We start from the raw sequence: 14,528 nt of genomic DNA on the forward strand, positions 1-14,528 counted from the left end.
CCCCGCCATCTGCAGAGAAGACATCAGTGAGAGCGGGCTTAGCAAGACCCCTCTGAAAATGCGGCCCTTAACAGATACCACAATGGATACAAATGTGTTGTGTCACAGAACAGAGCAAGTCTCTCAGCATCACTGGCATGTGCACCATGCCCTGAACTCCTGAATGTCCTGCCAGACGTTGAATGAGGATGGGTCTTCCGTAGGAGTCAGCGTGGCTAAACAGTTTGTTTCTGGAAGAGTTTAGTATCATGGAAAGAACATGAGATTCAGAATCCAAAACTGGAACTGAAGATCTGACTCTGTCACTACCAGCTTCATAGGCTTGAGCAAGTTATATCATTTCTTCAAGCTTTAATTTGGGAGTCAAGAGATATTTAATGAATGCCTATTTTAAACTTGGCCTAGGGCTAGTCTCTTGGTATGTAGCAAGGAAAGAGAAAGACCCAGGCTCCTCTCTTTGAAGTTTACCATTTAGCCTCAGTTTACCTATCAATAAATTAGGGACAATAATAATAACCACCTTGGCTTTCAGGGAAAGAGAAGCTGATGAGGGGCAAGGAAAAGAGGAGCCAGGCACAGAAGAACCACCTTGCTGTGTTGCATGAAGCATGATCATGGATGAAAACACACTTTGCAGTCTGTAGCTCTTGCCAATTTCATTTGTGACAGGTCCCAGGGCCAGTTCCTGAGCCAGTCGATAGCCCACTCCAGGCCCTGAGTGTGTGGTCTCATTGCCTCCTCAAGCCACCTTAGACAAGAGCCCCATGGAAACTAGGCCCTAGGAAGCAGTCCAGACTCCTTCAGCCTCCTTACACAGGAGAGGTAGCCTCACCTCTGCCCTACCAATTCAAGCCTACAGAGTGCTTCCAATCTTTAATACCCTAGGGAAAAAACAAACAAACAAAAAACCCATTGCCGTCAAGTGGATTCTGACTCATAGTGACCCTACAAGAGCCAAACTCCAGATGCATCTGCTTATTTCTAGCTTTAGCTCCTGCTACGGCTGGGTATTTCCATTCCTTTTCTGGTCCACAGAGATGTTTACCTTGTTCACAGTGGACGGGGCAGCTTAAAAGCTGCACTCCCAGCAGCAAATCATTGGAAACCTTCTATAATAACTGTAAGTACATTTGTCTTTAAGTCCCCATCAGTCTCTGAGCTCTGCCCTTTCTACAGTGGTGCCCTGTGCAGACTTTGGCCCTGGTCCCCAGACTTAGCCAAAACTAGCTGTACTAGTTTCTGATCGCTGCTGTAACAAATCACCACAAATTTAACACCACCCAGAGACCTTAGCAGTTTAAAACAGCACAATTTTTTAAAAAATATTTAATACAGTATTTTTAAATCCCATTTAATATCAGGATAAAATATCCACAATGAACAAAGTGTCAACATTTTAAATAAAGACAGGAACTGACCCTACACTCAAAGTACGACTCTGCCTCACTCACCTCATCCTTATCTCAGCCCTGCAAGAACAGATTAGATCTGCGTTTTCACAATTTGTTTCTCTCTCCCAAACCCACCCCGCACATACAGCCTCTCTTGATTCTCATTTCTCCTTAAAATATTCATTTCAATTTCATATCCCAGCTTCCTCTTTTCCCATAAAATTCCGCAGTTTCCCTCTACCTCCTTCTCCATGTGAGCACCCCACTGGGAATCAAACAGCACAAATTTTTTATCTTACCGTTCTGAGAGTCAGAGTCTAAAATGGGTTGGCAGCGTTGCATTCATTCTGGAGATTCTAGGGGAGAATGTGTTTCTTGCCTTTTCCAGCTTCTAGAGTCAGATGAATTCCTTGGTGTCAAGAATTGAATTGTGTCCCCTAAAAATATGTGTCAACTTGGCAAGGCCATGATTCCCAGTACTGTGTGATTGTCTACTATTTTGTCATCTGATGCGATTTTCCTATGTGTTGCAAATCCTATCTCTATGATGTTGATGAGACGGTATTAGCGGCAGTTATGTTGTTGAGGCATGACTCAATCTACAAGATTAAGTTGTGTTTTAAGACAATCCCTTTTGAGATATAAAAGTGAGAAGTGAGCAGAAAAACATGGGGACCTCATACTAACAAGAAACAAGAATCAGGAGAATAGCTCTTCCTTTGGACCCAGGTCTCTGTGCCCATGAAACTCCTAGAGCAGGGGAAGATTGATGACAAGGGCCTTCCTCTAGAGCTGACAGAGAGAGATAGCCATCCCATGGAGCTAGTGCCCTGAATTCAGACTTCTAGCCTCCTAGACTGTGAGAGAATAAATTTCTGTTTGTTAAAGCCATCTACTTGTGTTATTTCTGTTATAGCAGCACTAGATAAATATCATCCTCCATCTTCAGAGTCAGCAGCATAGCATCTTGGAATCTCTCTCTCTCTGACTTCTGCTTTCATTCTCATATCTTATCTGACTCTGCAAAGTCCCTTTTGTCATGTAAAATAATACATTCACAGATTCTGGAGATTAGGACATCTTTATGGGGGGGCCATTATTTTGCCGGCTACACTAGCCTTTAGCACTGTGCTGTGATTTCTCTCAGGCTCCCTAGCCTCAAGGAACTAACCTGAAAAATTAAGCTGTACTAATGAGCATAGAAACTCCTCTTTCCTTGCTCCAGGGGACCACATAGGTTTCTAGATGCAGTATTCCCATCTTGGTGCTGTAGTATAAAGAGTGACCTGAGTAATGGATATCCAGCTTCCAGAAACCATGGCCAAACCTTGGGAAGTGAGGTATCTCTCCCTAGGCTTATGGGGATATGTCTGTGACTCAAAAGATTTTGTGCTAGACACATTGCCATGCCTTCCATTGGATACATCTATCTCCTGTCTTACATCAGGCGGGAAATGGCTTAAGTGACAATCTAGTCTAAGACCTTTACCTTATCCATGAAGCACCCAAGGCCCAGGGAGGTACAGTTACATCCCTAATGGCAGATCTGGGACCAGAGCCCCGGCCCCTTCTCCCCCACTCCTGTGCTTTTCTCTTTACTTTGCATGTCTGCCTCTCATCACCCTGTGGACAGGGTTGTTAGACTACCTAAGGTGCAAGTAATAAGATGGTTGCTAAACCGCATTCCTACCCTCACAATAGGGGCAGGCTATATCAGGGCTTCAGATCAGAACTGTTTGACTAGGATTAACCACTTCCTTACTCTTTACATTGTTTTAACTTCAGGAAATTCTGCAGATAAGGGTCACAAACAAGTCCCAGGAAAACCAGCACCTTGACCACCAGGCATGCACAGATAGATCGGAAAACTCATGCCAAGGAACCAAAAGACTCATGTCAAGGAACGAAAAGTCACAGGATTTATGTCATCTGTGATAGCCGAGCCCATTCCAGAAGCGAAGGGGTCAGTCGCTTTCTGTAATTCCTAGCCCTGCCCCACGATAAATAATCAGCAAGGAATTGTGAATATATATAACCTCCTGATTCTGCTTACTGTGATGAACCCATAAAAGCTGACCGCTGCCCAGTTTCAGGGAGCTGCCTTGGTAACTAGAGTCCCGGCATGCTCCTTTACCTGGCCAACTAAATAAACTCTTTCACTTTGCCTTAACAGCCATGTCTGCTTCTCCGTTTAGACAGGCTGCACAGAGCGGGATCTGGACCTGACCCAGTCCTTTTCTGATTCCGGAGGTTACAGTAGTGTTCACCACACATCCATGGTCCATTCCCTGCCACTGAAGATGCTACCCTTAGAAGATGGAGAAGGCCACCCTGATGGAGAGGAGGGAGATACTTCACCAGAAACCCTGCTCTTGAGGCAAGCATGGTGCTCATTAAAGCAAATCACTCTCTCAAGCTCAAGTTCTAGCTACTAGAAGTTGCATTAGGATGAAAGAATCACAAACCACAGCTTGTTGAAGTGACTGCTCTTGGTCAGGTTCTAAGGCGCAGTGACCTCTTTGTCAGGAGATGGGGGGTGGGGCACACATTTCTGCCAACAGAGCCAAAGAACTGATGCAGGCTTTCATTGTGAGCCCCAGAAGAGAGAAAGGGATAAAAGGTTACAAATCCTCCCAATGACCTTAGTATGATCAAAAGTCATGCTCAAATTAAAGACATGACCACCTAGAACTTTTTTGATAGGTCTGAAGGGGTGAAGATTGCATTTAAATAGGATGTGTTTATGTCACCTCTACTTAGAGGCAGTGGTGGTTTTGTGGTAGAGTTCTCACCTTCCATGAGGGAGACCTGGGTTGAATTCCCAGCCAATGCACCTCAGCCACAGCCACTACCCACCTGTCGGTGGAGGATTGCTTATTGCAATGATGCTGAGCAAGTTTCAGACGAGTTTCCAGACTAAGATGGACTAGGAAGAAATGGCTGGAAATCTACTTCCAAAAAATCAACCAGTGAAAACCTTGGATCACAGCGGTCCAATCTGCAACCAATCACGGGGATGGCGCAGTACCAGGCAGTATTTCGTTCCATTGTGTGTGGGGTTTGCTATGAGTCAGCAACAGACTTGATGGTAGCTAACAACAACAACTTTAAGCTTCACTTGGTCCCTAGGTACATCCTGAACCTACTGCACATTTGGTTTCCGCAATTCCGTTTTCCCATCCTTCAAGGACAAGCCAAGCAGAAAGAGAGTGGGAGTGGGTGTACTCTGAATTTGTGAGTTGGGAAGGATTTGTGCTTGACTACTAACTTAAATGTTGGTGGTCCACCCAGCAGCTCAATCTGGCAATCTGCTTCCATAGAGATTACAGCCAAGAAAACCCTATGGAACAGTTCTGCTTTGTAACACATGAAGTCGCCATGAGTCAAAGGCAACTTGACAGAAATCAATTAGTGTTTTTTGACCTTCCAGTGCCCTGTGTCTTCTTGACTGTCTGTGCATCTGTCTCACTCCAGCCAGCATCATGAGTTTTTTTTTGGTGGCTGTGGCAGAAAATACTTAACTTGGTTTTTTTTTTCCCCATTAACCTAAGATAATTCAATAGAATGCAGTTTCAAATGGGATCCCTTGTATTAAAAAAATAATAACATGTTTTATCTTATTATAAAAGTAATGCATGCTCCTGGACTCAAATGTGGAAAATGCCAAAAGCATGTAAAAGAGAATATAAATCACTGATAATTTAGCATCTAGAAATCACTTCTGCTACTTTGCTGGTATATTTCTGTATAGACTTTTTTCCTTATATACATATAGTTTTTTCTTTCACGAAGTAAATTATATTATACACGCTGTCACTTAACTTGGTTTTGATTTTTTTTTAAACCTAATAACAAGCCTTGAACACTTTCCCATATTACTAATATTTTCACATAGCATAATTTTAATGACTACATAATATTTTAGGTATATTATACTTTATTTAGCTAGTTCACTATTGTTGGGCATTTAATTTCTTTCTAATTTTTTACCATCATAAACACCACCATCATGAGAGTAGAACTGCCCATCGGGTTTCCAAGGAGTGCGTGATGGGTTTGAACTACTGACCTTTTGGTTAGCAGCCATAGCTCTTAATCATTGCTCCACCAGGGCTCCTTTAGCTAAGCCAGTAAGAAATATTTAGTGCAACCCTCTACCTTTGATCTGTTAGTTGAAAGTGAAACAAGAATTTCTATTGTGAAATGCATCTTTTGAATTTTGAGAGTTAGTATTTTTAGTAGCACTCAGCCTACAAGGTACTTCTTTCTCCTCCAAACCATGTAGATTCTGAGAAAAGAGACTAAATGGCCTTTGAAGCTTAAGAGTCAGAGAAGTCACAGAGGCTAGGATTGTCTGTGAATACTTGGGGAAGGAGCCCCTGGCCAGTTCAGCCCAGCTCATGGGGAAGTGAGTCGGTATGGAGAAACCTGCTGTCATCCAGGAGGCTCCCTGAAGACTGCAGAAGGGACCCAGGCATCCATTAGTCTGGGGACAGGGTGAGAAGCTTAGCAAGACAGGAAGGCCATCCCATTTTAGAAGGGTCAGATGTTCTGCAGTGGTCTCCAAAGTGGTAACATGATTACATTTGTTTTTTTATCTAAAAAAGTAAGAAATTAAACTTTACTAATAGTATTACAAGGAGCCCTGGTGGAGCAATGGTTAAGCACTCGGCTGCTAACCAAAAGGTTGGGGGTTTGAACCCACCAGCAGCTCTGCAGGAGAAAGATCAGGCAATCTGTTCTCATAAAGCTTATTATCTATGGGGCAGTTCTACTCTGTGACATGGAGTCGCTATGAGTCAAAATCAACTCAACGGCACCTAACAACAACAATAGTATTATCCAATCACTAGGAAAGAAAATCATGTTTAGTAAAATAGAGGATCAATGAAAATTAGGGAAACCCTCAATGAGATAGATTGACATAATAGCCATAACAATGGAGTCAAATATACCAGTGATCATAAAGATGGACCAGAAATGGGCAACATTTCATTCTGTTACAGTAGAACCCGAGAAAGCTGGAAACTGTGTAAGACAGAAACCTGTCAGTGAAGGAAAACTAAAATATTTTTCACTAAAATGAGCAATAGAAAAGTGGTAAGACTATACCCTGACAAAGGTGGAAAACTTGTGCAACCCGTAAAAACAAGGCAGTCCCACTGAGTTCCAGCTTTAACAGCTTTCACTATATATGTAAGGTTGCCAAGAGTCAGAGCTGACTTGAAGGCAACTCATAACAACAACAACAGTAATATTATTCAGTTAGACAGAAATATATGCATATAATTGATGAATATATATGCAGCAGAGGTGTATGCTCAAAAATATTTTTCCCAGTGGGGCATATAATAAATAAAGTTAGAGAGCATTGCCTTCAAGTAGAAACTTGGCAGTAGACAGACAGAGTGCACAAAGGAGCTCCAGGGGGCTGGAACCTATGAATACTTGGCATTAACAGTCCCAGTTAGGATCATCCAGTTTGAAACAAAAAGAAAGGAACATGGTGTCCTGGAGTATATAGCCATGTATTGCTTGGAGTCCATGTCCATGATACATTCTGTGAAATAGGACATTATGTGATTTGGACGTTACACGAACACCGTATTATATACAAGCAGTCCCCAGGTTATGAAAGTTATGAAAACTTACGTACAACCCATAGTTACAGACCAACTCCTATAAAGCCTATTATGTATAATCTTACAGGATTGCAGACATACCTCGAGTTTTACGTCGCCTGATCGGACGTTATGTGGTGCATGACTGTATATATACCATTCAATTTCAACTATATTTTTCTTCTATTCTTGTTTGCCTGTCTCTCCGGACTGCTTTCTCAGTTTCAACATCCTTCTAAAACCAAAGTTCTTTTCTAAAACTTGCTCATACAGACATCAGCCTTCTTCACAAGCACCCCTAACAGGTAGTGTTGTGATGAGTTGACTCACAGAGAGATGAGCTCCCATTACCGGGAAGTGTAAACAAACTTTCTAAACACTTCTCAGTGATATTGCAAAAGGAGTCCTTGCAATAGGTCCCCTGTGTTTCTGGTCCCCTTTGTTTCTAAAAGGGGATGCTGGTCCCCTTTGTTCCTAAAACTGATAGATGCTCTGTGAGTATAGACATTTACATTAGACCCTAGAAAAAAGAAAACACAAGTTTCTGATAGTGGGGAGATTCCCCCAAGTTATGTTTGAATATGTTTGCTTACTAGAGAACTTGATAAAGTGAACTGGTGCATCCACAGTGGCTTTTGTTGTCATTGCTCACATCATTGTCATCAGTGATGCTACACTGTACCATGAGGTAGGAGCAACTGCTTGTCAGAGGGATAGAAGTTTACAACATTTACTAGAATACTAATGGATATTCCAATCCTGACTGACTCATCTAATGGGAAAAGGTTTACATTCAATGTGTATACCGATCCTTGGTACCCAGCTTCATAAAACATAAAGACATCAATATGCTTTCATACTAAGGAACGTTGAGAAGAGGTGAGCATTTATTTATTCCTTTTTTCCCCCTTTCTCCTGTTTTGTTTCATCACAGCATTCAGTTTAAAATGAACATGCCAGAGACCACAAAGTGGAGAATGGAGGAGGAGAAATAGGTGTGACAATGGCACTGCACAATTTATAGGCACTATTTAAAAAAAAAAAAAAAACACTGAATTTAAAAGTTATAATGTCTGACTCCACAAATTCTGCAGAACTCATAAAGAATGCAATAACCACTTGTCCTTTTCTCCTGATCTACTGAACTGTGATCACAATTCAATCCCTATCAAATTTAAAAGCAAAAATCTACAATGATCAAAAGTACATGTACTGCTGGGGCTATTTCTAGAGGTTGAGGATTGGGATCCAGAGACATCCTTAGGGGTGGCAGAATGACAGCAAGTCTGAAAGGGTGTCCACGTCAACAGTGCAAACTTGTCTATGTCTCAGGATCATCTGAGAAAGTTGTAGAAAAAAATTGAAGCAGATCTAATAGGAATGGAAGCTGCAATGCAACGCTGTTTCTCATCCACCAGGCTGACTACAATGACAAAGTCTGACAATACCAGGTATGTATTTGTGTATGTACAGGCCCCTGGGTGGTGCAAGTGGTTTGTAATCGGCTGTTAACCTAAAGGGTGGCAGTTGGAACCCACCCAGCTGCTCTGCAGAAGAAAGTCCTGGTGATCTGCTTCCATAATAATTACAGCCAAAAGAAAAACTCTATGGAATTTAGTTCTAATCTCTAACATGGGATCACTATGAGTGGAAATTGACTTGACAGCAATGAGTTTTTTGGGTTTTTTTTTGGTGAGCATGTAAAGTCATGTGGAAGAATACTAATACACCACTGGTGGGAGTATAAATTGGTGAATCCACTTTGAAAAATAGATTGGCATTACCTAATGAAATGAAGATGCACCTACCCTGTGGCCCTGCAATTCCACTCTTAGTTATATGCTCCAGAGGAACTCCTGGGCATGCATACCAAGAGACATGTACAAGAACTCTTACCATAGCATTGTTGGCAATATCCAAATCCTAGAAACAACCCAAGTATCCAATGACAGTAGAAGACATAAATAAACTGTGATATTTTTATGCAGTAGATTCATATAGCACCAGAAACAAATGAACCACAGCTACGTATGTCAAAATGGACGAATCACAGAACAACAGTCTGATTCCATTTATATAATAGATTGCAAACGTGCAAAACTAATCAATGTGTTGTTTGGAGGTACATATGTAGATGATAAATCCATAAAGAAAGCAAATGAATGATTAACACCCAATGTAGAATAGTGGTTACCCTGAGGGGAGAGATGGGTTTGTGATCTAGGTGAGGTTCACAGAAGGCTGCAAAGGAACTGACAACATTGACATTCTTAAGCTCAATGGTGGGAACACAGGGGCTTGTTTTATTGTAATCTTTAATCTTATATGTTATATCTACTTTTTTGTACATGCTAGGCTCTATCTCGGATCTGTTGAATCAGAATCTCAGGTTGGGGTGCCTAGGCAGTGTTTTAAATAAGTTCTCCCAAAGATTTTGATGCACAATCAGATTGAGAGCCACTAACCTTACACACACACACACATACTCACATCACGATACACATCAGTATTCAGGTGAAAGAAGCCTAAAGTATAAGTCAAGGTCAAGCAATCCCAAGAGAGTGAAAAAAAAAACAAAACAGAAAAGGTTAGCTGTGGAGGGTGTCTCATAGTTCTGTTATTCTGACAGAGCTTGATGCTAATGTATAAGCCAGAGAGTATTACTGCCATCTCCAACTTCCCCAATCAGCTTACCTGAGCCTGGGTTAGACTCTGCAGTAGCATGGGTCTGAGATAAGCCACTAGGCCACACAGGAAGCTCTGGCCATAACTGTTACTATAAACGCAGTAGTGGAGAGTTCCCTGGGCAAAGACTCATCACAGCAAACATCTAGAGCTGGAGCCACACTTGAAAGCTGTGTGATCTTGGGCAAGTTACTCCCCACTCTGAGCCCTAGCTTTCTATCTGCCCTGCCTTCCTCACAGAATTGGAGTCCAGTGAGACAGGGTAGGCAGGTGTCTTTGCAAACTGAAAGTCTACTCTGAATGTACAGTAAGCCCATCACCATTTCGGTTATTATTTCTTCCTAAAAAAACAGAAACATAGGCTGCCAATTCTGGGTCAGTACATTTTCTGGGTCCAAGGAATTGGAAGCCCTAAGCTTTGGCCTGGAAAGACCCAAAGGCTGGACTAGGGCTTTTGGTGCTTCTACATCTCTCTCTATAAACTCAGTAAATACTTAACAAGCACCTACTGCTTATCCACAGCCTACCTTTTCCAGTGCCTGATAATTCAGGCAGGTGATGTATGTAAACAGCTCAGTACTACTGGAAACACAACACAAAGCAAATATACAGTCTGAATATTCACAAATGGCTTTGAAACTACCATTTAACCCAGTTCTATAATACCTTCCAAATTAGGCTTGTCAGATTTAGCAAATAGAAGTATATGACAATAAATTAAATTTGAAATTTTTAGTATAATTTGAATAATTTTAAGTATAAGTATGTCCAAAATATTGCATGGGATATACTTGTACTATAAAATTATTTCTTGTTCATCTAAAATTCCAATTCAACTGAATGTCCTGTATTTTATCTAACAACCCTATTCCAAATGGACAAAGAGATCAGCACTTTTTCCTACATCTTACATTGGAAAAACTGCATGGAAGAGAGTTATGAAACCAAATTTCCATTACTTGTAAAAAATAAAAGGGTTGGACTGATCTTGACATTGGACTTGCATCCTCCCCTTCCTTGTATGGCCCAAGAAGACATGGAGAGGCACAGATATTAAAGCAGGTGTTCAAAGGAAACAGGGCAGAGTCAGGGTGGGAAAGTCTCATAATTTCAGACAGAAATAGGCCTCGTCCTCACCCTCTAGGACACTAGCCAGTGGCCTGTACACTTACCTCTGGGCATCTCCTTGGAGTGCTCTGTCTCGGGCCCATCCAACAGGTCCATCTGGGAGGCCTCCTCCGAGGCGACGTGGCGCCAGGACCAGCTGTGGTTCCCATGGTCATGCAGAGGAGGAGAATACTCCAGCTCACAGGGGAAGTCAAAGCTGCACTCCAGACCTGCAATGACAGCCAGGGTCAGTGGAGCAGGCTGGTTCCCAAACCTGGCCTTCCAGCCTTCCCGTCTTTCCCCTACTCCACTTCAAGAGGTTGGCCTTCATCTCATCACAACCTTCACCCTGTACAGGAGTGACAAGTTGTCAATTCCACAGGGGACTGGGCTCCATATTGGTGGAGTAAAACATGTCCTTTTTATAACTCAGATTATGAGAAGTGTCCTCAGAGAAGGCTGGTAAAAATAGAGCTAACAGGTTGAACCACAAGAAGTTCCGCTTCCTGTGAGGTTATGTGGTGACATTGGAGAGGGCCTGAGGTCAAGTTAATAGACCCTGGGCTATGCAACCAGATGGGCCTGATTCTAAGTCTGACTCTGCTATTTACCAGCTGGGTGAGTCCAAGCAAGATAATTAACGTCACTTACCCTAAATTTCCTCACCTGTACAATGGGGTAGATAACAGCCATCTCTGAAGTTTACTGTAAGAACTAGTGAGATAGTGTATTATCTACATATGGAACCTGGTCCACAGTCAATGCTCAGATAATCCTAGCCAGGCCATGCCCTATCTGACTTATAAGAGAAAGGCCAAAGGGAACTAGAGTTTTGTTTGCATCCTTTCTTTGCCAACCCGATAATCTATCCTTCAAATCTCCCTCCAGAGAAGAGGGCCAAGGCTGTGTTGGCTAATCAGGATTTACTCTGTCTTGGAGAGAGGGAGAAGGAAGGAATGGCAAAGGCCACTGGGTGAGGGGAGAGAGAAGATAAGCAGGAGGAAGGCATTCCCTGGGACATTTTATTACCTTTTCCTGGGATTTTCTGGGAAAATCATTCTTATGTCCAAATCATTCCATGCTTGCTCTACTTTTAGTATGCACAGATCACTCATCTTATCTTTTCCCTTCCTTACTCATTGTCTATCACCCAAAGTAGCTGAAGTACTTTGCACATGGTAGGCTCTCAACGCTCACAGATGGATTAACAGAATATGTGACAAAATGTGGAGTCCTTGGGTGGTACAGATGGTTAAAATGCCCAACTGCTAACAAAATTTGGAGGTTCAGGTCCAAATAGGCACCACAGGCACCTTGGAAGAAAGGCCTGGAAATCAGGTACTGAAAACTGTACAGAGCACAGTTCTACTCTGACACATATGGGGTTACCGTGAGTTGGAATAGACTCAATGGTGATGGTCTTTTGTTTTTGTTTGTGTGTGTGTGTGTGTCAAAATGCAGACTATTCAGCCACCTCCACCTCATCTTCATGACCCAACTGTGGGAATATGAACAAGAAATATCTATGTGATATAGAGGAAAAAACATTGGACTGGGATCATGGGGAGTTTGGTTGCGGTTCAGGCTTGGCCAGTTTCTTCTCATGTGTAGACCTTGGTTTCCTCACCTGCAAAACAAAGAGTTTAGACTAGATGATTCTAGAAGCCAGCACAACAGTGATATCTGGGTTTCAGCTCCAGCTTTGCTACTAATTTGCTGGTGACCTTGAATAAGCCACATAATTTCTCTAATATAATTTTAAATGAGACCTAGACCAGATGTTTTCTAAAACTCCTTCTTGATTTGACTTTTTTAAGATTCCAAAGTCCTTGCTCTTAGAAGCTAATATGATAAATCAATCTGTGTGGAGGTGGTAATAGGTTCTAACTCCCAATTAACATTTGCACGTTGTAACAGCTGCTTCTGGAGCTACTGCTACCTTAATCTCCAAGATGAGTTTGGTGTAGAAATTTCAGAATGCATCAGAGAAGTGGGGCCGCTGACTTTAGTGCAGGCAGCAGATCACTGTGTTGTCCTTTAATCACACCCCTAGGCAGCCACCCCTGCCCTGGAGTGGAAGTAAAATAATTTCCATCGACACTAGCCAAACTATCTAAGTTTAAGGGGGAAGAAAAAGATAATCCTTCTGTTACACTTCTATTAAGTATCTTTCTGCTTCTTGGCTGGTAGAGATTTATGGTCCCAGCTACTCTTCAGGAGCTGCAATTCTCTGGTCCTGAGGTTAATACCACTTGCCCTTTCGTGATTCAGACAATTCACCTTTATAATGGCAAGCTGAAATGGGTAGATCTCATCTTGTTTGAGTTGACATGCTACTCGCTGCCTACATATTTTATCAGCCTTGAAGACTTTCTACCTGCCTCTGGGGGCTGAGCTGCTGCTAAGAGTTGGTGTCCATGAATTGCCAACTGCTTTCATCTTCAAGACTTGTTTGCCAGGCACCTGGTTTTGACAGTAGAATACAAGGACAGAACTGTTCCGACATTTTGATCCTTGTAAGGGAAGGTGTAATCATTAAACATGGCTCCTTTGGAGAGTGTCAAAAGGCCTGTCCACATTACTGAATGATGAAGACAGAAGATGGAAGACAAAGCTACTGGCTACCCCTATCCTCATTTTGACAGTTATTGGTGCCATTCCTCAATCTCCAACTTCAACAACTGTGCCCTATTTTTATTTTTCTCCAGTTAAACATGCGGTGCAGATTCAAGATGGCAACATACTCAGATGCACCATGCCATCCCTCTACAGCAAAGACCTGAGAAACAATGTGAAACAGATAAAGATAACAACCCTGGAACCCTGAGCTTCAAATGAAAGGACATAAAATTAGATCAAACACCAACTGGTGTCTCCCAATAGGAGACAGAGAAATTGTTGGTATACCCGGAGTGAAGCAAGCTGAGCAGGACATGAACTGAAGATAAGGAGGGAAAGTATAGGAAGGAGAATGAGAGCTTCAGGGATCCCAGCATATACAGAGCAGGGAGACAGCCGGGACCCAAAGACAGCGTAACTCTCCAATGGTGGTACCTGACCCATAAGGCAGGTGGCAAGCACAGAGCAACAGATGAAACCACCCCATCCTTTTTTCTCTCACTCTCCCCACCACCCATATGACTGCCCTGCCCCAGCCCCCTAGAGAGAGTGTCAGCAAGACCCTCGGCTGCCTGCCTCACCCCTTCCCTGCCCAGGTGAACACCTGGATTACCCCAGATGCTGGCCCCACCCCTCCCCCATGTGGGAGAGAGCACCTATGCACCCTCTCTGCCTGCCCCATCCCCTCCTGTAGGAGGGAGTGCCTGCATGTCCCCCAGACACCTGCTTTGCACCTTGGCTGTCGCACGCCCACCTGGTTAGTCACTGTGAGCATTCCTGTACCGCAGGATAGCACCCATACAGTACATCCTCGATCATTTCACACGTATAGTGAACAGCAATGAGGGCTCGCTCTGCTGGCAGTTGCCCCATCCAACTGGGTGCAGGAAGTGAATGCCCCTGTGCTGCCAGATGAGCGATCACTGAAGCATGCCTGACTCACCCACACTGATAAATCAAAACAAAACAAAACAAATCATAGATACATAAAACAACACCTTAATGCTGCAGAGTCAGTAGACAATAGCAAACCATATAAAGAAACAAGACAAGATGGCTCAACCAAATTGCCAAATCAAAGAGGCAGAAAATCTTCCTGAGGAAG

General features: G+C 42.8%; 1 protein-coding gene across 1 annotated transcript in view; it reads right to left on the reverse strand.

Annotated features, from left to right (window-relative positions):
• Positions 1 to 14,528, reverse strand: part of ALK (ALK receptor tyrosine kinase) — a 1,033,821-nt gene that overhangs the window by 670,233 nt on the left and 349,060 nt on the right. The window contains exon 3 of the mRNA XM_004377648.3: positions 10,870 to 11,034. Within this exon, the coding sequence (XP_004377705.1) occupies positions 10,870 to 11,034 (165 nt within the window). The remainder of the gene's footprint in view (positions 1 to 10,869; positions 11,035 to 14,528) is intronic.

Source organism: Trichechus manatus, unplaced genomic scaffold (genome assembly GCF_000243295.1).
Source record: "Trichechus manatus latirostris isolate Lorelei unplaced genomic scaffold, TriManLat1.0 scaffold00052, whole genome shotgun sequence".
NCBI lineage: Eukaryota > Metazoa > Chordata > Mammalia > Sirenia > Trichechidae > Trichechus > Trichechus manatus.